General features: G+C 42.1%; 1 protein-coding gene across 3 annotated transcripts; it reads right to left on the bottom strand.

The window, feature by feature from the left end:
• Nucleotides 1-5,717: 5,717 nt before the first annotated feature.
• LOC101708499 (alpha-1,3-mannosyl-glycoprotein 4-beta-N-acetylglucosaminyltransferase C-like) lies at nt 5,718-24,038 on the bottom strand. Of its 3 annotated transcripts, none has more exons than XM_013078644.3 (4): nt 23,864-24,038; nt 18,109-18,328; nt 17,108-17,264; nt 5,718-6,841 (listed from the first exon to the last, which is right to left on the bottom strand). In XM_013078644.3, the coding sequence occupies exons 2-4, from the start codon at nt 18,211-18,213 to the stop codon at nt 5,718-5,720; spliced, it is 1,386 nt and encodes a 461-aa protein (XP_012934098.2). In that variant the 5' UTR covers nt 18,214-18,328; nt 23,864-24,038. The 3 variants fall into 3 exon arrangements, with proteins under 3 accessions (XP_012934098.2, XP_087050037.1, XP_021098010.1); XM_087193911.1 differs by lacking the exon at nt 23,864-24,038 and adding an exon at nt 19,854-21,544; XM_021242351.2 differs by lacking the exons at nt 17,108-17,264; nt 18,109-18,328 and having other exon boundaries at nt 23,864-24,000.
• Between the last annotated feature and the right edge of the window lie 42 nt (nt 24,039-24,080).

A 24,080-nucleotide genomic window follows, 5' to 3' on the forward strand; every position in this document is an offset into this window, starting at 1 on the left:
TGCCTGCCTTATTAACCTGATGGTTCTTCCAGGCCCCTGATTAGGCAACTGGACCGTTGACCACTGCTCAGTCATTGATGAGGAACAGTCTGTGGGGAGGAACTTTCAGCATCAATGCAATGCTGGATCTGGCTGGATAGCAGCTAAGTCTTTCAACGAATTATGCTCTCAGTGACAGGAGATCTGAGCAGCACAGTGCACCCCTTGAACCACACAGATCTCCTTCTCCATATAGGCTGGAGAGCAGCTCCTCCACTGTTCTTATTGGCCTTTCTTCCTGATGTGATCCACAATGAGACAACTATAGCCCTTATTGCTATAGTTGACACCAGGGCCACCACCTGTAATCATTTTCACCCTGCTTTACCATCGATTTTAAATTTCCTTTATTCTGAGCTATCACCTTGGCAGGTCTTAGTGTCTTCTCTGATGGTGTGACCTGAACCTATATTCTAAAGGGGCCTGAGTTCTTGTCAATCATAGCCCTTCTGAAGTGAGTTTGCTGCTATGGGTGGTACTCCATACATAGTTGTAGTGGAGTACAAGCAGGTGCCCAAGTGAATGGCCTGGGTTCCACATGTATTCATCTCTTTTCTCATTATGTATCCCTACCTCCTTCTGCTGCCCAGGGACAATCACTCCTTATACAGTGGTGATTCTAGTCCTTAGAAACAAGAATCCAAGATGCCCTGATGGCATCTGTAACTTATAGTTCAGTAGAACCCTTGCTGTCTCCCCTGACAAGGGTGCAACATTTTTGGAGATAAGCATTTCTACAAAGACTGGAGTTGCAAGGATGGGAAGTACAAAATCCCTAGTGGGTGACTGGCATGATGGTCTGTCAAGCCCACTTTTGCTTCCACCCTTAGGTTCCTAGGCGCATGTGTTCTTCTTTTAGGAACCTATATAGAGGTCTCTGATTTAATGCATATATTGTATTCTGAAGAATGCACACCACTGGGCATGGTTGCACATGCCTGTAATCCCAGCAATTGGGAGGCTGAGGCAGGAGGATAGCCTGAAGTTCAAAGCCAGCCTGAGCTACATAGTGAGTTCAATGACAGACAGTCTGAACTACATAGTGAGCTCCTGTCTTGAAAAATCAAAACAACCAACCAACCAACCAAACACTGTCCCCCAAGAGGCATACCATCCTTATAGAATGTTATCTCTGCGATGGAAATTCAGCTGTACATTTAGCAAGAGATCCCAGTGTCTAATGAAGCCAGCTGCTTCTGGATAGTGTGTTATACAGTACAAGTGGTGGATCCTGTTGTCAGAGTCCACTTGTGTACCTCTCTTGCTAGGAAGTGGATCTGTTAGTTGGATGCTGTGTTGTGGATTTTCATGACTAATGATCAGAGACTTTATGAAGTCCTACATGAAGTGCAACCTGAGTTTCTGTGGGCAGGAAAGGATGAACCATGCTCAAAATTAACATCTCTTTCTGTGAAGAAAGCCCTTAAGGATGGGAGGACTTCATGTCTGGTTAGTCAGCACAAGGAATGGGTCCATACTGGTGAGTGACATTGGTCTCTGTGGCAGACAAGTTGGATGTTCGAAGGCAGCAGTAGCTTGATCAGTCCTTGTGAGAGTTTATGTCACCGAACCCATATGTGCCCTCTCTGTCTGCCACCATAATAACCCCATTTATACACTGGGTGTGGCACTTCCAGATTGGCTAAAGTCGATTGGCTGAATCACTTGTCTACTTTGTTGTTTAGGGCCTTTTCTATTGGGATGATTTTGATGGGTATTAACATGTGATACAAAAATCTTCACACTTTGTGCCCAAGCTAATGCTTCCTTCTGCATTCTCCCATCTGAGTCCTGTTTACTTCTAGTCTTCTGGGTCTGTCAGACAGCCAGACCTTTGGACACTGCCCAGAACTGTGAAATGGTCAGGTACACTGTTCAGAGCTCTGCCATTGGGAAGATCATCCTTCTCGCCTCTCTTTCAAGTTCACCTCTGAATGTGACAGCCACTACCATTTTCAGATTTACTCATATTGAGCATATATATATATATATACACACACATATACTAAGATTGTGTCTTTTCCTTTTCCTCCAGGTGGTCATATGGGCCCTCTAGAAGGCCAAAGTGTGAGCTGAGGGATGTTGTGGTGCAACTTTGTTACAGCACAGTATCCAGAAGCAGCTGGCCTCATAGGACACTGGAATCTCTTACTAAAGGTACAAGTTGTGGTGCAACTTTGTGGGGTGACATGAAGTCCAAACTCTTCTCATGTAGCTTATGCAGTCAGCCCTGCTTGTGCTTAAACTCACATGTATCATTTTCATCTTTGACAGACTGTGACTAGGGCTTTCTGACTTTCTGACTCTCGACTTTATGACAGAATTCAGCTTATTACAGGAAGTCCTGGATACATAGTCACTGTATGCCCCATCTTGAAGCACTTTGTATTTCCGAGGGGTCAATTACATTCCAAGACCTGTGCCTCAGAAGGCCTATATACATCTTAGTTGTAGATGAGATGGCCTTGCTCCAGAATCCTGGAAGGCTGTTATGATTCTCCCACTGGGACTTGTCATAAACTCTGTCCCACATCTTTCCCCATCACCATGACTGCTGACACCATAGGACCTGTTGGAGTGTATGGCCCACTGGCAAGGCTTTTTGCCTTGTAGTCTGGACCTGTTGCAAACACTTCTTGCTCCACAACCCACTTTAAGCCAGCAGCTTTCAGTATCACCCAATGAATAAGCTGGAGCACAATTTCTAGGTGTGACGACTGTTGCCTATAGGACACAAGCAAGCCTAGGGGACAGTGGACTTCCTTTCTGATAGCAGAGGATACAAAATGTAGCGACTGTCCTCTATTTTGAAAGGACTATGTTGGCAGTGCCCTCACTCCTAAAAACTTCACTAAATCTTTGCAGGGTTCATCTTTTACCCTCTTACCAAGGCCTCCAGGATCTAAGTCACTTGCTTGTCCTGTCTAACCAGCTTGGTGTCATCAATGGATGTAATGGATGGGTGTGACGCTCTGTGGAATGTCCAGGGTGTCCAAATCTCTTTGGATTGCATCATGACAAAGGGCAGGAGAGGTAACATAGTTGAAGCAAATGTGAGTGAGTGTTGTTATCTCATATGAATGTGAACTGTTTCTTATCTTTTGTAATTAGAATTGAGAAAATGCATTTACTAAATCAATGGCTGCACAGCATATACCCATGGGTTTATTGATCTGCTTTAGCAATGATATCATGTCAGACACAACAGCTGTGATCAGGCCTACTAACTGCTCATGTTTGTGATAGTCTATGATCATTTGTCAGGATTCATCTGTTTTCTGCAGGATCCAGAGAACTGAGTGAAACAGATTTTGTCATAAACAGATACACCATCCCTGTTTCTGTTAGGTCTCGAATGCCACTAATCTGTGTCATCATCTCAACCTAGGATCTTTACTTGCTATCTTAGCCAGGGGTGGTGTCAGTTTCAGAGACTTGATCTTCCCCAGTATGGTTTTCCCCACTGTCACAGTTATTATCCTATAGGCCAAGGATCTTGAGGATTTCTTCAACTGTCAAATCCATTGATTCCAATTATACACATAGTCTGAGAAAAGGACTACTGGTGGGCCTGGGGACACAGTTGTCCTATGGGAAGCATGACTTTGGCAAAGACTCCATTTATAACCTGGCCATGTTATGCTCTCACTCAACAGGAGGCTGAAATCATGCTTTGGACACAACGCAGACCTTGTGTCCAAAAGTCATGAAAATGTTTGGGCATTACTCCTCCTCACCTGGACGGTCACTCACATAAATGGCTGTTGTTCTCTTTGGGGAAAGAAGGAGAGAACTACTATAATACCTATGAGTTTCAGTGTTGCAGGGTCCTTTCTTCTAGGGACCTGGTCACATCTTCAATAAGTATGGATCTGAAAATTGGCCCAGGTCCAGGAAGCAAGCAGGCATTGTGACTTTTTATTGGAGGAATGCATTTTAACCTCTATTGCTACAACTCCCTGAGGATTGTGAGGAAGCTAGGCCTAAATCCTCAACTCACTACCTGCTTTCTCAGACCACTCTTGGTACAACTCGAATTGGCTCACACTTTGCAAGAAGCTGCCACCAAAACAAGACTAGCCATCGTCTTTGGACTATGGTGAAGGTGAGACAGTTGTAGACGGAAACAGAGAAGGGACAGTTACCTAGGGAGAATCTAGGAGTGTAGTTCCTAGGATTGTAGTCTAAGATTGTTTGCAAGACAGTTTTAAACACACTGAGAGGGAGTCCCCAAACTAAAGTCAGAGAAGCTGGGTTCAGTGGTACACACCTGTAATCCTAGCACTCAGGAGGGTCGCCTCGAGTTCAAGGCCAGCCTGGGGTACATAATGTGTTCAAGCCAGCCTGAACTACTTAGAGAGACCCTGTCTCAAAAAAAAAAAAAGGAAAAAATACATAAAGTCAGAGGAATCTCCCATCTTGGCAGAACAGGTCTGGCTTAGGGCCCTACTGTGGTCAGCCATGGTGTTTGGGAAGCATGGCCTTGGTGCCAACATAGAGCTGGATCTGATGGGGAGCCCTGGGGCAGTCATGCTGGCCACAGTAGGGGATTTCGTGGCTTTCCCAATTCTTTTTTTTTTTTTTTGGTACCAGGGATTGAACTTGGGTCCTTGTGCTTGCGCAGCAGGCGGTGAAACCACTCAGCTGAATCCCCGGCCCTTTTCCAATTCTTTTGCATCTAATGCCTCCAAAACCTGTCTCCCATTCTTATTTCATTATCTATTTCCAAATTCCCCAGCTCTTTCTCACCACTTTGATTACTACTCCTTCAGCTGTTTGTCTGGCTTTTGATTTTAGTTTTTTCAAGTATTCCTCTTAAAGTGATCCTTTCCTTTTTCTTCTTTCTCTGACTTCACGGATTACAGTTTTCAAACTAAGGAAAACCCCATCCTCAGATACTGGACATTAGTTGAGCTCAGGGCTCAGATTGTTCTGAGAATAAAGAAAACTTCCTAGTCAAACTCAGGTAAAGATATTAGTAAAATATCCAGAGTAGTCCTTGGCATGGACATCCAAGTTACCTACAGTCCCATAGATAAGACTGTGTTGGGGAAAGGAGCTACAGAAATCATAGTAAACTGTCTTTAATAATTGTGATGCAATTTAAAAGGAATCCCGTGGTGTGTTGTGTGAATATGTAGAGAGGACTATGCGTACCCTCTAAGGGCCTCCATGTTTGCTGAATGTACTTTATAATGGAAAAAAGAGGCCACAGAGAAAAGAGTCCTGTTCATTGCCAATTTACTTTTCCCTTTAACATGGGAAGTCCTTAATGAGTCCATTCCTTGGCTGCTGGAAGGATCCTTTGTTTTCTCTCATGTGTTGTTGAAGTCTTATGATCTCAGTATCAGTTAGTCCCTCTCACATATTCCTCTTATTTTTAGAGGTCTGGTATTCTTACTCCAAGGAAAAAATTTTGGATAGTAGGTGCTTTGGGATAGAAAATCAAGAAGTTTTTAAAAAATAAGCTTCCATCTCCCACTTTTAAGTCTCTGGGACCAAGAGGATGTTGCCTTCACTCTGTCTTTTAACAGGCTGGGTCTTCTGTATTAAGAATCTTGAAAGGGCCTAGGAAAGAGATTTTCCTCAGAACTTCAAGACTTTAATGTTTTGTTAACTCTGTAGACTCTGCCTCCAACCTAGAACTTCTGGTGGCTTCTCTTTATATTCCTTAAACTTTACTTAACCCAGAGGTTGATGTGCCTCACTATTAATCCAGAGGGTGGAGTGCCTGTTACAAGCAGTCTTACACATTTGACCTGCTTCCCCGAGTCCTCAGATAATACATGCTTATTCAGGGTGCCATTTACTAGCATCCCCAGGAGAACATAGTCATCACAGTCAATGACTCTATTAGTAGAATCATATCCCAGTTCTACTTGTCCCTCTTCCAATCGATTCTCCTCTTTTAGTTCAGAGCCTGTGAGCACTTGAACATGGAACACTGTGGCAGGCATGTGTAAAAACACAGTCAGGTAGCTGCCAGCCTTCGCCTCCCTGGTATAAAAGTAATTCTTATCCAAGCTGTAGGCATTCATGAGAACAGAGTCACTGGTGACATTCAGGTTCGTATAAAGGGTGGCAGCAGGATTGCTGGGACAGCCCATATTGTTTTCCTCAGTTGCTTTGAGGCTATTGAATTTGCCCTCCAAGGAATAATCACCTCTATGCTGGAAGAGAGATGGAGAAAATTGGATTGTTTTTTGGTGACTGAGGTTAAGAAAGTAGGAGAGGAGGTTATCACAAGGCATTCCTTGGTAAAAGAGGAGAAGGAAGCGAACAAAGGAAGGGAGGTCGCTAGTGTGAAAGAGTTTTCCAGTGAGGCCCAGTGGACAGAACTCCAGAGTCATCCAGAACCTTTTTTCCCAGGCAGACAATATACTGGCAATCTGGGTGACGAATCCAGGAACACATTTCACATCATCTTCAATCACCAAGAAGTAGTCAGAGTGGTTGGCAGCAAAGTTCATGAGGAAGGCATAATCCATGTTCTGCTTCGAGCGAAAGGCTACAGAGGCGGGGGTGTCATTAAACTTTTTCTTAAGGTTCTTCAGAGGAAGATAGCTTTTACCTTGTGTGTTGATCACTACTAGCTGTCTGGCCTGGATGTATGGTTTAAAGAGGGCTGAGATGTTGGAGGTCATTCGACCAAGCCACTTGGGGTCGGGACTTGCCAGGTGTACCAGAACGACAAAGTGTTTCTGCTCAGATAAGGAAGAAGCAAAGAAGAGAGATTGTAGGGTCTCCAAAAGGTAGCTTCCTTGGGGATGCTGCACCGAGGAAATTCCTATGGTCAGCAGTTCTAGGATTGGAAAGAAAACAGGAACTTTATCAATTGAGAGAAATGGAAAAAGGAGTTGCTAAAGGAGGTTATGCTCTGCTCATAGGTCTCTCCATGCGCATCTGCTTATTGTGCATTTTGTTCTCCAATAATGAGTATGAACCATATTATGAATTATTACCTGGTCACAGTTGAGAGTTTTTTTAAAAATTAAAACTATTGGGCCAGGGATTTAGCTCAGTGGTTCCACCATCTGCCTCGCAAGCGCAAGGTCCCAAGTTCGATCCCTGGTACCACCCCCCCCCAAAAAACCCCAAAAAACAAACAAAAAACTATGGTGGGGAAATGGATAAAGATGACAAACTAAGCTTTACATCTATGTCCCCTCTAATCCCACTGAAAAACCCTGGAGACACTGCCTTGAAAGAAATACTATATTTGAAAAATTCCTGAAGATAGAGAGAATATAGGACAAGATTGATGGGAAAATCTAAGGCAGAGGAATCCATTGTCCAAATGACACATAAGAGGAAACAACGGTACAGGTACATTTTCTTTTTTTCTTTTTTTTTGGTACTGGGGATCGAACTTGGGTCCTTGCGCTTGCTCAGCAGGCGGGGAAACCAGAGCTAAATCCCCGGCCCTCAGGTACATTTTTCTACAAAAAGCCTCTCAGAAATTCTAAGTTTAGAGGACCAAATGCGAAGAAGAGTGAACCCTGAGGTGGTCACAAGGATAATTAAAATTTTAGAGCTATTTTCAAAATCACGGCCAATGACCACGAAGGAGCTGGTGGTGATAAATCAGAATTTAAAAGAAAATCAGTTCTCCTAGCTGAAAGCAGTCTGGCAGCTCCCCACTCAGTTCTCCCCCCTTTCCCATAAGTGCTGACCTCCCCCGATACTGATAAGGTAGACAGTCATATTCCTGTAAATAAAGTTTTGTAAACCCTGAGGAACCACAGGCTCTGTAAACAACTATGTTCTGTAACAAAGTTTATGGCACCCTGTTCCCATGTGATTCATAAGACTCTGTCTTCTTACAAGGGTAAATGACTCAACTGTCTGCCCTCGTTCTGTTCCAGACTCACTCCCTGCATCACTAGAAAGACCATCCCCTCACCCCCAACTAAAGATACAGAAGCTGAAACTGTCCTTTGTTCAGTCACCCAGAACTCTGGACATGGGTTTGGCTGGGTCGGGTATACACGTAATGAAATCCTCCTGATTCCCATTTGGTCTCTCTTGTCCTTGGGAATTCTGCATCGGTGGCAACACCCATTCTCAAGTGAGAGTTCTAAGGGTTTTTGTCTAAATAAAGTGGATTTTCTGCTAGGGGAAAGCCCTAGGTGTGAGTTCTAGGGCTATAGAGGATGTCAGAAGGGAAGCCAAGACCTCTAGGCAACAGAGGAAGAAAGGAGATGCATAGCAGGCTATGGCATTTGTCACCAGGAGGAGGCCCTATGTTTGGCTCAGTAATAGAGACTGCTGTATGGGTGCTAAGGCAGACAGACAGGACAAAGGCCCTAGAAGAGATAGGGCAGCTGTGCAGCCGCAAGGACCCGAGTTCAATTCCCAGTACAAAAAGAAAGAGAGAGACAGGATAGGGACTTTACCTACAAACTTAAGTGCTCCTGCACTTATTTTATTGACATAATAAACAATTTGTTTATCCTCTGAGTTCTTTTTTTTTTTGGTACCAAGGATCAAACTCCAGTCCTTGTGCTTGCGAGGCAGATGGTGGAACCACTGAGCTAAATCCCCGGCCCATATCCTCTAAGTTCTTAAAAGTATTAAGTATTTAAATTCTTAAAAGTATTAAGTCTGTTCCAAAGTTTATTTTTTCCTATCTAATGCCATTGCAGCCTAGGTGATGAAATGAAATGGATGTCACACCCAGACTTCAGGAGAGCGCCCGGTCTAAAGTGAAGCTGGCTCAGCAAGGGGAGTTGCGAAGTCCTGACTGAGTGGACAAAGAGAAGGTCACATGTTCTCTAGCCATAAACCTTGTAACAGATGCCAGCAGGGTACCAGTGATGGGCAAGGGATACATAGCATCGGTGCACAGGCCAGTGAGCACCACAGATAGGTGAAGGGTGGTGCTATCATTTTGAAAGTAGTTAGCATGTGGGTGATAATTAAAGCTGATAAGGTCACCAAGATATTGAGTCTAGAAAAGGCCTGAACCCTTGGGTAAGTCAGCATGTGTAGGTTGAAGAGAGAAGATAAACCAGCAAACCAGTATCTACCAGTAAAGGTGGAGGAAAAGCAGAAGAGTCTGGAATCCTAGAAGTAATTAAAGGGATGTTGAAAGAAGAGGGTGACCCAATGGGTTAAATGGGTGATAGGGTCAAGTAGGATGGGGATTGGAAGCTGACCCATGGATATGAAGTTGCCTAGACAAGAATAATCTTGGTGAAATGATGAGGGCATAAATATGTGGTGTTAGCCAGGCATGTGGTGCATGCCTATAATCCCGGTACTCGGGAGACTGAGGCAGGAGAATTGGCATGAGTTTGAGGCCAGCTTGGGCTACATATCGAGTTCAAGGCCAGCCTGAATTATACAGTGAGACTCTGTCTCAAAAAAAGAAAAAGTGTGGTGTTAAGAGTTTTCTTTCTTCTATTAAGATTAGAAAAAGTTTCAGGACATGGTGGCACACTCCTGTAATTCTAGCACTAGGCAGGCTGAGGCAGGAGGATCATGAGTTTGAGGCTACCCTGGGTTACACAGTAAGTTTACTATATAGTAAGCCTGCACTTCACAGGGAGACCCTGTCTAAAAAACAAAATAAAAAACAAGATTAGAAAAATCATAGCATGTTTGTATGGTACAGGAAAGAGGTGAAATCGATGTCTAGGAGACAGAAACTCACTTGAGTGATGGTCCCCAGAGTCGTTAAGAGGAGATGGGACCTGCTACAAACATGGAGAGGCGATAACCAGACTAGGGGATGGGCAGTCTGCCTTCACCCGGAGAAGGGACCGTGAGTTCTGGAGACACACAGGAAAGGTGTCAGACTCCTCAAAGAGGTCAGAGGCAGGGTCAGGATAGGAGGTGAGTGTGGGTGATGAGAAATACCATGGCTCTCTTGTAGTAACCTATTTCAACTGGAGCATGCTTTTGTTTTTGGTACCAGGGATCGAACTCTGGACCTTGCGCTTAAGAGGCAGGCGCTGGAACCACTGAGCTAAATCCCTGGCCCTGGACCATGCCTTTCTTTTGGGGCGGGGGCTTTATTGCTTATTGATGTTTATTGCTTTTTTAAAAAAATCTTTTATTGGTACATTTTAGGTATACAATACGTTTACATTTATCACTGGGTGCTTGTACCTGTACATGATGTATCTTGGTTCTTATATTTTTCTCCATTACCTGTGCACCCTTCACCCCCACCACCCTTCCCTATTTACATAGATTTCATTTCCATTTTTTTCTTTTCTCATAATTTTTCCTTTCTCTTCTTCCCTTTCCCCTTCCCCTCCCACCCCCCCCACACTTTTGGAACTTTTAATATTTCAAATTATCAATTATTCATTTTAATTCTTATTTACACTTTCAGTTTCTCACACTAGAGAAACTATTCGGTATTTACACATGTGTGTCCTATTTATTTCACTTAAGAGGATGGCCTCAATATGCATCCATTTAGCTATAAATGACTCTAGTTTCTCATTCTTTATGGCTGAGTAGTACTCCATTTTATAAAAAAAACCACATCTTCTTTATCCAGTTTCCAATTGATGGGCACTTGGGCTGTTTCCAAGCTTTAGCTATTACAAACTGTGCCGCTATAAACATGAGTGCAAATATATCGCTGTGGTATGATTCTTTTAATTCTTTTGGGAAGATCCCCAGCAGGGGAATAGCTGGGTCAAAAGGGACCTCTAGTCCTAGTTCTTTGAGGCATCTCCATACTGATTTCCACAGTGGTTGCACCAGTCTGCACTCCCATCTACAATGGAGAAGGGGTCCTTTCTCCTCACACCCCTGACAGCATTTGTTATTGGTTGATTTCTTTTCTTTCTTTCTTTTTTTTTTTTGTACCAGGGATCGAACTCAGGTCCTTCTGCTTGTGAGGGAGGTGGCGGAACCACTGAGCTAAATCCCTGGCCCTTGGTTGATTTCTTGATAGCAGGCATTCTTTCTTTCTGGGGTGAGGTGGAATCAGTGTTGTTTTCATCTGCATCTCTCGAATGACCAGTGATGTTGAACATTTTTTCATATATTTATTTGCTGCTTTTACTTCTTGGTCTGAGAAATGTCTGGTCATTGGACCATGCTTTTCTTAAAGCAGGAATATACCCCCACTCATGTAGACGTTTCTTGGGTCACTTCCCGCTCTCTGGTTGATTTGTCTGGTGAGATGACAGATGTGACATCTACTGACCCACAGTTTCCCTTCAAGACTGGGTCACATGCAGCCGCACTCTCAGCTTCCCCGCATCTGTGGAGAGAGGAACTGGTGCAGGTCTTCTGCTCATCCCAGTGTTTAATGCCTCCTGTACTGAACCTTTTTTTGTTTTTTGGTACCAGCGATCGAACTCGGGACCTTGCGCTTGCAGGGTAGGCAGCAGCACCACTGAGCTACATTCCCAGGGGTACTGAACCATTTTTTAAAGTTTCTTTCTTCAGACTTGGGACTTGTGGGCATTAGAACAAGCAGCTGTGTGATGTGTTAGAAAGCTGACTATGTTCTTGGACCCAACCTGCATCAGTCAAACCAGCTTTATGTGACTAGAAAAGGGGGGATATGTTTCACTCAACTCCTTATCCAACCCCTATGTGTTTCTGAATTGGTCAACAGAGAAGAGAGATAGCTGGAAAAAATGCCTCCTTTAATATCTGCATTCAGTGAAATGCAGCTCCATCTAGTATATGAAAATGCACATACAGAGAAGACACAAAAATGTTGAAAAGATAGCAATGAAAAAACATATATTGTACAAATGCTGACGACCTATTCTATAGCTAAATACAAAATAAAACTTTACGAATATAAAAGAAATAGATAGACTCATAATCACACTGAGCATTTTCTCTTTTACAGAAATCAACAGATCAAGTAAGCAAAACAAAGAATTTTGAATAACACAGGTAAGGATATTCAAAGAGAGTGTGTATGTGTGTGTGTGCATGTGTCCGCCTGTCTGTCTGTCTGTAGTACTCATCAGGGGACACACATTTCTTTCAGATATACTTTTAAAATATTGACTATAAAGTAGACCAAGAAGACAACTTTAATTTTCATTGTCCTGAAGATAGCAATTTTATAGGCTATGTTTTTTACTGGAGTGCAATAAAACTAAACCTAATCATGAAAGTCTAACTAAAAGCATTGCTTTAGGAATGGCAAATTACTGTTCTAAATATCTCTTGGAGTAAAGAAGAAATCCACATGGAAATTACCAGCTACTTAATACAAATGAAAGTAAGAACACCATGGGCCAAAACTTGTGGAATACATGTAAATTGGGACTTAGAGGAGAAGTAATAGCTTTCAATGCATTTGTTATAAAATAACAGAAAATAAATGAAATGAGAAACAAAGGAACTAGAGCAAAAACACACTAAGGGAAGTAGGGTGTGGAACTAAGATAAAAAGCAGAATGTAATTAAATACAGCAGATTAAAAGCCATAGAAGATCAGCTGGGCATGGTACTGTATGTCTGTGACTCTAACACTGGGAGGCCCAGGTGGGAGGATTGCAAATGTGAGCCCAGCCTAGGCAATTTAGCAACTTGTCTCAAAAAATAATTTTAAAAAAGGTGTGTGTGTGTGTGTGTGTGTGTGTGTGTGTGTGTGTGTGTGTATCAGAGGGCCTTGGGCTAAATCCCCAGTACTATGAACAACAACAAAATTCCTAGGAATGTACCCTAGAGAATTTCTCATGAGTGTTCATAAGGATTAATATACAAGAATATTCATAGCAACATTGTTGGAAGAGTGAAAACTGGAATTAACCTAAGTGCCCATTAACAGGGGAGTGGATCAAAATATCGCCATTGGTCATTCAGTCAAGGGTTGCCTGAACCACGACAATGTTTGTTTTATACACAGTGTAATACCAATATGATATTTAATGAAAAGGAAAGCAACAGAATCTCATAAACATAATATTAAGTGAAAGAAAGTGGGTTCTGGAAGAAATACATACAGTTTTATACCTTTGTGATTTTTTTTTTCCTTTTCAGGTGCAGGGATCAAACCTGGATTCTCACACATGCTAGGTAAGACCTTTACCACTGAACTACACCCACAGTCCCTTACACCACACTTATAAAGTTTAAATACAAATAGAATATCAGTTTAGGATGATTACACATCTAGTAAGTTTATTTAAAAATATAAGGGAATGATAAGTATCCAATTCAAAGCAGTGTTACCTCTGGGGAGGGGAAAACAAAGAGGGATCAGAGGTGGGCTATGGCTCAGTACTAAGGCACAGGTTCAATCCCCAGCACTGGGAAATAACCACAACAAAAGCCACAAGGCAGCATTCATTGTAGGGGAGGAATACAGGGAAGTGCTTTAATTATTAGTATAATTTTATTTTTTACCTAGATAGTCACAGACCTTCCATACCTTTTGGTATACTTTACATATTGCATTTAGGGTTTAAAAAGTATAAGGCTACCAATTATGTATCTATGGTGTTTGAAATTACAGCTGAAATAGCTGAGCATGGTGGTGCATGCTTATAATCCCAGCTACTCGGGTGACTGAGCCAGCAGGATTTCAAGTTTGAGGCCATCTTGGGCAACTTAGCAAGACCCTGTTTCAAGATTAAAAACAAAAACCAAAAAAGGTGGTGGCTGTATCTCAGTGGTAGAGAGCCTGCCTAGCATTCATGAGCCCCAGGATTCAATTACTAATACAAGGAAAACAACTGCTTTTGATAAATTGTAACCCTAAAACACAGCATGGAACTTTGTTTATTCCTAGACATATACAAATGAAAATCTATGGGAATATAGTAATTAATGATGAGATATTCGAGAGCATTCCCACTGAAGTCAAGAATGAGACAAAGATGCTTACTTTGACTAATAATGTTCAGTGAAATTATGTAATCAAGAAATGAAAGAGATGGGGATTTAGCTTAGTGGTTCCAGTGCCTGCCTCACAAGCGCAAGGCCCCAAGTTCGATCCCTGGTACCAAAAAAAAAAAAAAAAAGAAAGAAACGAAAGAGATAAACATTCACAAGAAACAAAGATGTCACTCTTTGTAAATAATGATGATCTATATAGCCAACACAAGAGAATTTACTGGGGAATTATTAAAACCAGTAAGACAGTTAATATGATAGGCATAAGATCACGACCCACACTGTGTTAGCGTCCTTTCAGACTGCTTATAACCAGTTAGGAGATGCAGTGGAGAAGGAAGCCACACCTCATGTGCAACTATAACATACAGTAGACTGTACCTAACCAGAAAGGTGAAAGACTTGTAAAAAAAAAAAAGTAGCAGAGCTTTGACGAAGCCGATATTAGATAATCTGAATCATGTAGACACACAACACATTTCTCTTTTCTTTTTTTTTTTCTTTTGGTACTGGGGATCAAACCCAGGACCTTGCACTTGCCAGGCAGGTGCAGCGCTGCTGAGCTAAGTCCCCAGTGCCCACAACACGTTTCTTGATGGTAGGATTCAGTATAATGAAGATATCAGTTAACTCCAGGCTTATCTGTAAATCTAATGCAATCCCAATCAACAGTATTTTTTCATGACAAACTGACTAAAAAATTCATCTAGAAGAGAAAAAAATAAAGAATAGCCAAGAAAAATGTGAGAGCATAAGAATAAATAAGCAGGGGAGGGAGAATTAATGTAACAACACACACCATACAGCAATAGAAACTCAGATCACACGGAATCAGTTCTGGAATATTTAAAAGGTCAACAGAATAAAATTGTTTCCAGGAAAAACTTGTATATATGTGGGAACTTCTATGATACGGGTGGCATTTCATATCAGTTGATATCATAGGATTTCCAAATGTAAATAAAGCTGATTATCTAGCTCACATCTTACTTAAAACTAAATGTTACCTATATGAAACATTTACATGTACAAAAGCAAAATCATAAGAATATTAGAAGAACATATAAAAGTTTTCAAAAAAAAACTTGTGGAGGGTAACTTTTTCCTCGAGCAATACACGCAACCCAGGTTTGATATAAGATTTTAAAATGTTCATACAGCAAAAGAATCATGAACAGACACAAGTAGTAAACAAGTAGGTATTTAACAAGGCACAAATATTTCCAATACATAAATAATTCTTATAAATCAACAACAAAAACAATCCGGTAGAAAATAATCGAAGAATACAAACTGGAAATTCATAGAATACACAAAAATGACTTTTAAGCTTATAAAAAAATGTTCAACCTTCAGTAATAAACAAGGCCATCAGATAACAACAAATGTCAGAAAATAAGAAGTATTTTCTGCATTTCAAATTGGCAAAGAACAGTAGTGGAAAGAGAGTGAGGAAACAGATACCTACATAAAGTAGTAGCTTTCTGTCTTTGTGATCTGGAGATATCAATAAAAATCTAAAGTTTCTGTGCTTTTCGACCCATTAGCTTCACATCTGAATGTATGTCCCATAGAAATATTTTACATATGAGCAAAAAGTTGTGATTTTTTATTATAGAAAAAGTTGAAAATAACTGAGTGCTCATCAATAAGGAAAGGTTAGTTTTTTTTTTTTAATCTATATTATCTTGATGCTGGCAGTTAAAGAATTCAGCAAGAGAAGACTCTCCAAGACACACATATTATATATATATATGTCAAGCCTCAGAATAGTGCATATAAAATGATCTTTTTATTTATTTATTTATTTCATTTATTTTTTGGTACTGGGGCTCGAACTCAGGTCCTTGTGCTTGCGCAGCAGGTGGCGAAACCACTGAGCTAAATCCTCGGCCCCTGATCTTTTTATTTTTATTTTTATTTGTTTTATTTTATTTTTTTGGTACCAGGAATTGAACTCAGGACCTTGTGCTTGCCAGGCAGGAGTGGCGCTGCTGAGCTACATCCCTGGGCCTAAAATGATCTTTTTAAATCCCACAGATATGGTATCTATGTGAATGGCAGAAGATAGCAGACTTCTGGGGGGAGGGGAGAGAAGGGAAGAAAAAGGAGCTTTCACTCTTTGCTCTGTATGCAGTACACATTGTTGTAATGTATTGAATGGAAATCTTTTCCAGTGAGAATGTATTCATTTTCTGCAAGTGTAGTTTTTAAAGACTACGAGGGTAGCTCACACAAGGCTGGGAGGACAGGGTCTCTACCATAGGGAGGGTCTAAAATAATTGAGACGATTTTGATGACCTGAAACTTGTCATTGTTCTCATCTGCTTTTTTTCATTTTTGAGACAGGGTCTCACTATGTAGCCCAGGCTGGCCTTGAACTCACTATGTAGCCCAGGCTGGCCTCGAACTTGTGGCCATCCTCCTGCCTCAGCCTCCCCAGTGCTGAGATTACAGGTGTGCGCCACCATGCACGACTCTGCTCTGCTTTTCAGGATCATGTCCTGGGCTTCAGATCTATGAAGATCTGTATAGGCCACAAGCTCCATGCGTGCACCACTCTCTTGGAGTATGCTCAAAGTGAAAATTCTGATTCTGTAGGTCAAGATGTGGCCTAGGATTCTCATTCTCATTCTCTCTCTCTCTCTCTCTCTCTCTCTCTCTCTCTCTCTCTCTCTCTCTCTCTCCTTTTCTTTCCTTTGTGGTACTGGGGATTGAGCTCACACATGCCAGCTAAGCACTGTACCACTGAACTACATCCCCAGCCCTTTTTGATTTTTATTTTGAGACAGGGTCTTATTAAATTGCTCAGGTTAGTCTTGAATTTGAGATCCTTCTGCCTCAGCCTCCTGAGTAGCTGGGGTTATAGGTGTGTGCCACCACATCTGGCTGATTCTATATTTCTACCGAACTACCAGATCTGCTGCTGTCTGTCATGAGCTACACCTTGAGTAGCAAGTCCCTAAAGGGTCTCTAGAGCTCCATTTAACCTTAGGAGACTGTCCACTCCAGACTCGGTGAAGCTTCCTCCGACTTCTTTCTCTTTTACTCAACCCCTCTTCCCATCGTTGCCTCCTGGACTTTCCCAGTGTCTCCCTAGTTGCATCAGCAGAGGGGATGGGGAATGAATGGACTCAGCATCAGTACCTGTTGCAGCCTCAATTCCTGCTCCCTTTCCTTTCCACCTGCATTCCCTCTCCACCCTGGATGATGACCTATGTGCCTTGTGGACACTCACTTTTTTCCATGGGAGGGACTCCAATCAAGATCTGAGTGTTCACATTTTTGAGTGGCTCTGAGTTTCTCTGCATGTCTTTGAAGCTTTTGAGGTGTTCTGTTAGGCCAGGGTTGATCTGCATCCAGGCTCTCTGCCAAGCTACCATCTCCTTTTCCTCCTGAGAAGAGAGTGAGATTCAGTTCCATCCATCACCTCTGGGAAGAATGGCTGGATGGTCCCCTTTGCAGAACATAAGGAAATCATCTCCAGGACACAGGGCAGGTTGCTCAGGCTCAATTCAAGTTTTATCTTTGTCTTCTCTGTCCTCGGGGTTCCTGTATAGGTTATGGATCCTGAATAAAGGGTGCTGGAATTTCTCTAGCTCTCTGGCAACATACAGGGAATAAAATGTCATTCTTCACCCCCAGTTATCCCTATGATTACGAGCTGATATGAGTCATTCATCCCAGGAGGGGAATCACACATGTTAAGTGTGGCAGATACTGAGGGCCAGGTACCACTCTGGTGTCCAAACAAACCTTTCCTCTTCATTCACCCCTCCCTTCTCTTCTCTGCCTTTTTCTGCATTCTGCTGAAAATTTCTGTACTTCTTAGAGTTTTTCTTGGCTTGGAGAAATGACTTAACCTCTCAGGATTCTGAGGAATAACAATGATGAAAATGTATAACTTTGAAAACCAAGGGACATTTTTTAAAGTGGGAAATTTATAAAACAAGGAAAGTTTTCTGTCTTAGAAATTGCTATAAGAAAAGGGCCAATTCTGCCAAAGCATTAAATGTTATTTCTTCCCAGCTCCGAATTTTTACTGTTCTAGAGAGTCAAGATCCTTATCAAATTCATCAAAGAAAAAGAATATATGGATTCCTGATGCATTCTTGTCTTTCTTCTTCTTTGAATGTCTATAGTATTTGTGACAATTTCACACAGATGGACACTCAAGATAATGCTGTCTTCCTGCCCAGGGATCTTAACTTGGCCCTACCCTAAATTTCTGGTACTCACCAAAGACAGGAAACTTGTGGTGTCCAAAGGGTTTTCCCTAATGAAATAAAAGGTCGGGAGCACCACTGCTGTTGCCATGAGGAGTCCCCATAGGAAGATTTTCATGATGCCTGGTTGGGAGCTTGTCCAGGTGTTTCTCAATCTGTGATCTTAGACGCACACTCAGATGTCTGCATTGTATGCACTATTAAAGAGGGTTTTTGAGGATAACACAAGGAGCCTGTGATACAAAGACAAACCTCTTTTATAGTTATAACTTGCAAGTGAAAGACATTATCATCGAAACAGTGGGGTTCTTAGGTGCACACTCTTTGGAGTCCAAAAGAGAATGACACATTTCCCAGCTTTGAGAAACACGGGTACAGAGCTAGGTGTGGGTGCTCGTAATCTCAAAGCCAGGGCCGTCGCCCTCTTGCCTGCAAGTCTCCCTCTCCATTCCCTCATTTCCCGTCTCCTACGCAGCATGATTTAATTAAACTTTGGGAAGTTTTCCCACCTTCATTGCCCCACCTCTGTTCTCCCTGACCTGACTTCCATTGACAGAAAGGTGAAGGGCAGATTCTGTTCCGATGGGAGTTTTGAGACACACTATGGGGAACTGTTCTCATGCACACATTCGAAACAGATGGTCCTCAAGGAGGCAACGCGGGGTGGTGGGGAAATGAGTCAGGGATTGATGGGCTTGATCTTCAGTGGAGATTTTTGGTATGAGAATCATGGAACAGCCTCTCAGCTCTCACCCTTTTGATCTTGTGGAGCCAGGAAGACATTCTCTAGATTTTTCTCTTGTCTGTATAACCTACATTAAACATCATAGAATATTCTAGGACAGTGATGGTGAACCTTTTTGAAACCGAGTGCCCAAACTGCAACCCAAAACCCACTTATTTATCACAAAGTGCCAACATTCACTGCAATTAAACCTGAATACTGAAGCTTCTGTTTAGAAAAAACAACTCATATATTAACATCTATTGTCTTATAAGAAAAACACAGTAACACAAATGCCATAGGTTCATTGCCACTGTTCTAGAATGAGATATCTGAAACTTTTACTTTTCTCGCTCCAGCAACCCCCCCCCCCTGCCCCAGAGTGGCCATTGCTTCTGTCTAACATTGTTAGGTTTGACAAAGATTTTGACTGGGCTTGTAACAAGCCAGGAGTTCTGTGAGATAGGAATCTTTAGTCAAGTGTGAAGCACCCTCTTCCTGATCTCTCTGTGTTCCTCAGTGGGATCTGAGCACAATTAGCTCCAACAAAATAGTGGGGGGTTTTATTCTCTCTAGACCTGGACCTCCACTCGGTTTCTCCTCCCAAGGATGACATTTCTTACCTCCCCACAGGGTTTCCTGCCCAATCCCAGAGACTGTCTTCTCTCTATATTTCTAGGGGTGCTTTTCAGGGGCTCTGGGAGCAACTTCAGATTCCAGGGGTGCCCTCACCTCTGTGACCTAGAATCTAGATCCCTCTTTGGTTATATAGTCACCATTCCTGACTCTTTCATGTCATTGTCTTTTCCCCCTGGATGAATCACTGAAGAATATATAGGGATGGGCATCATTAAGCCAGCCACTCATTGAGGATCTACAGTAGGGTATGAATGGGATGGAGTCAGAGATCTGAGATGATCTCCCTTTTTAGCAGTAGACTTCCAGTCCCCGAGATTCCGAAGAGCAAGAAGTAAACACGTTACAAAGGCAATGTTTTCTTTAAAGTGGCAACCACTCCACAGAAAAGTCTTTACCTTAACTGCAGCGGTGGTTCCATTGGAGCCTTTGGCCTGGGTGTCCAGGAACTGAGCTCTACACCATGTGAGTGTTCAGAGCTTTGGCTGAAGTCAAGAAAAGAAATGTAATGTGTGTGGGGACAGGGCTGGTGCCAGAATATGCATCCCCTGAGATAGGACAGAGTTGGCCACACTCTCAGGTGACAGCCCCTGGCAACCATTGTTCTCCCTGAATGAGGGCTGTTGACCAAGCCAGCATCTCATCAGCACCAAGTACTTGGTGAGGGAGATGGTGATGAGGCCTGATAGGAGCTCCCTGGGATTATGGTCCAGGGATGGAGACTGTAACTGGCCATATTTTTCTCCAGATAGAAATAGTTTTATTGGCCAGGCATGGTGGTGCACGCTTGTAATCCCAGCACTGGGGAGGCTGAGGCAGGAGGATCCTATGAGTTTGAGGCCAGCCTGGGCTACACAGTGAGTTCGTTAGCCTGAACTACATAATGAGACCCTGTCTCAAAATAAATTTTCTCCTTCCCCCTTCCTCTTCTTCTTCACCTTTGCTATTATTAGTACTCTGGCTACCAAGTGGATTTAATCTTAGATTTCAACTGACTGTGTCTTGGTGTTTTCTCTCTTGCGTGAGAGTTGATCTTGAGCGAGGCAGCATGGCATCATGGAAGTAATCACAGCCTAGTTTTCTTTCTTTGTACTGTATTTAGGAAGCTGCACGAAACATGTGGGACAGCTTCCTTTTTTTATTTTTGGTGCGGTACCAGGGATCAAACTCAAGACTTTGAGCTTTCCAGTCAGGTGCAGTGCCACTGAGCTACATCCCCAGCCCTTGGACAGCTTCTTATGTCCTTCCTGTGACCCGGGAGAGTCTGTATAAGTGAGACAGGCAGTCCACAAGTATCTGTGTATTCTGATTTCATGCTTGGCATTGTTTGGGGTGATGAGGAAATAACAATGAATTAATACAAGACATTCGCTCTCAGAGACAAATAGCAAAAGTAATGTGAAGGCCTGACCAGCACAGTACCTTAACTGGGGTGGAGTGGAGGGCTTCAGAGATGGGATATTGAGTTAGAACCCAAATGATAAGAAGGGGGTAACCATGAAAAATCTAAGTAAAGACATAAGTTCGTGTATTTGTGGGATAACAGGTCAGTGTGCGCTGGCACTTGGGAATTATTTGTTCCTTAAAAATTCTAAAGGGCCGGGGATTTACCTCAGTGTACCACACCTGCCTTGCAAGCACAAGGTCCCGAGTTCCATCCCTGGTACCAAAACAAAACAAAAGAAAAAAGTTCTAAAGAAACCATTGATAAAGTCACCTGGGGCAGAATTCACTTGGAAGATAAGCATTTGATAATGTGTTAAGTTTCTTCCTCTGTTATTGACATATTTTAAGGCAAAATTTAAAGTATATCCAAGAAAACCTATTATTTCATTCTGATGTAAAGCAGCATTTCATGTATTATTCCCACAGAATTCTTAAATTATCTGAGTTGTAATATATTCTGTTTCCTGGTTTTCTTTTCGGTACCGGGGATTGAACTTGGGACCTTGCACCTGCAAGGCAGTCACTGGAACCACTGAGCTAAGTCCCCGGCCCTTTGAGTTGTAATATATTTTATTTCATTTCTTGGTTCATTGATTTTTTTTTGAATCAGTGTTCTTACTGCTTTTTCCTTTCTTGTAGACCCCCAGCACTGAAGACTGAGCCCAGTGCCTTTGGTTTTCCCCATTTTTTTCGTTTGTTTGTGAGTTCACTTGGTCTTCGGCGCTGGGGATTGAACCTCGAGCATGTTGGGTAAGTGCCCTGGCACTGAACTGTATTTTCAGCCTGAGCCCAGTGCCTTTGCATTTAACTATATCCTCAGTCCATTTTATTTTGTATTCTGAGTCAGGTTCTTGTTAAGTCACTAGCCCAGGCTGGGCTTGAGCTTGGGTTTCTCCAGCCTCAGCCTCTCTGAGTACTGGGATTATAGGTGTGCACCACCACATCCAGGAAGAATCAGCTCTTATGCTCATTAATTTACCATTTTCTTCATTTTAATTCAGTAAGTTTTATCTTCATTACTTCCTGGGTTTTAAAACATGTTTTTGCCCTATTTCTATCTTTAAAAATATTTTTAAATTAATTAATTATTAAAAAAAATTTTGTTTAAATTTTTGATACCAGGGATTGAACTCTGGACCTTGCGTGGCAGGTGCTGGAACCACTGAGCTAAATCCCCGGTCCCTTTAATTAATTAATTTTGAGACAAGATCTCATTATGTAGCCCAGGCTGGCACCAAACTCATAATCCTCTTGCCCGTCTTTCAAGTTCTGAGATTACAGCCATTGACCACCATGTCTGGTTCTATTCCCAATTTCTTGAGTTGAATGTAGTAACAAATAATTTCACTGTCTTATATTTGCAGATGCTCCTCAATTTACTTTGGATTTCCCTCTTGATAAACCCATTATAACTCAAAAAACCTTTATAGAACTATCATAAGTCAGGGACTGTGAATATGTGTGTCATATAGACTCTATGTATTGGAACTTAATTTTTCCTATTTATTTCAGGCTGTTTGTGTTCCTGTTGAAGCAGTGTATATGGAAAGTCTTTGGACAGCTTGAATGATAGTGTAGGGAAAGTTGGGGACAGGCAGGGAAAGTTAAAGGACCTCAGGGAGATTTCTGGCAAATAAAGAGTTAAACCCCTGCTAGGGAGAATAGCTAAGAAAAACAGAGAGAGCTGATAAGGCTGTTCTGGCTCACTTCAGACAACACTGAACTCCTCCTCCCTCCACCTCCAGGTAAGCACAAAAGAAGCAAAGTCGGGGAGGGGAGTGGGGGTAAGGATGAGTATATTATAAAAACTCACTTAGTATATAAAATATACACTAACATCTAAACAGCCACACACCCATATATATATAAGTACATATATGTTTTATTAATCTCTCCACATTAATACACTGAAATGCACTTGTATCCTTTTTACTAACAGCCTTGAATGTAACTATGTGGTAAATCTCACAAGATAAGCACTTGGAGAGCACAAAGAAACCAAAGAAGTGCTTATCCAAAAATGCACACATAGGCACACATGCCTATAATTCAAGAATTTGGGAGGCTGAGGGAGAAGGATCATGTGTTCAAGGCTAAATAGCAAGTTAAAAAAAATAGCAAGTTCACCACCAGCTTGGGCTACATTGTGATATCTTATCTAAAAAAAGGAAAGCGAAGAACAGAATGAACAAACCAAGTTGGTGGAGAAATAAGAGACCGTGGATAAAAACTATTCTTATTAGTCATGTATGGTAGAGGAGACAACAATGTTTGCTATGTATATGATTTCAAAATGGAATAGATATGTGCATATTTAGAAATGAGAGCAGGAGCCAGTAAGCAAGAAAACCATATTCATTTCTGTAATTCTGATGTAGTTAATTTTGAAGTCAGTTTTTAACAGGCCCCAAAATCTTGATCCTATAATGAAGCTATACTGCCCCCATGTGGTACAGTCCGACAAGGACTTTATTCCTGCTGTAAAGGGCCAGATAGCAGATGTTTTTGACCTTGAGGGTCGGTCAAAAGTACTCTACTGCCTTGTAGAGGAAAGTAGCACAGATATCAATTTGAGGTTGCAGCTGCAGTGGAACTCTGGTCTGCCAGCTCCTGACCCCGATTTGCAGATGTGACTTTTAAAAAGGAGGGAAAGGGTGGGAAACCGAGAGATGGGAAGGGGATGAAGAAAGAATTGAGAAGTATTAGGACTTGTACCACCTCCCTGTGATGGATGTAACCATTATGTATCGCAAACATGTACCAATAGAAACAAAAATGTATTAAAAAAACAAATCCCTGCCCCCCCCCAATAAAAGACAGGAACGACACAGTGAAGGTAGAGTTGGGAGCAGAGGTGGCAATTCACCAAATCAGAACGACCCTAACCGGCCACAGTGGAAAGCTCCTGGCGAAGATGTGCGAACGGACCAGTTCAGATCCCCACCAAGATTCCGAGACTCACTCTGTGGAAAGCTTGTGGTGAAGGCTCCAAGACTCAGAGAATCAAGAAGAGTCCGCAGGGAATTCACTGGCCCGCACAGTCCAGAGACTGTTAAACTGGCTCCTCCCATCAGTACCCAGCCAGGTGCACGGTCAAAATCAACATCGCACAGGTTAAACCAGCTGTTTCAATAAATTGTTTTTCAATTGTCTAGAAAAAGAGAAGTAATCACAGATAA

This window comes from Heterocephalus glaber, unplaced genomic scaffold (genome assembly GCF_053883595.1).
Source record: "Heterocephalus glaber isolate CG9 unplaced genomic scaffold, H.glaber_assembly_v1.0 deba00001600, whole genome shotgun sequence".
NCBI classification, from domain to species: Eukaryota; Metazoa; Chordata; class Mammalia; order Rodentia; family Bathyergidae; genus Heterocephalus; species Heterocephalus glaber.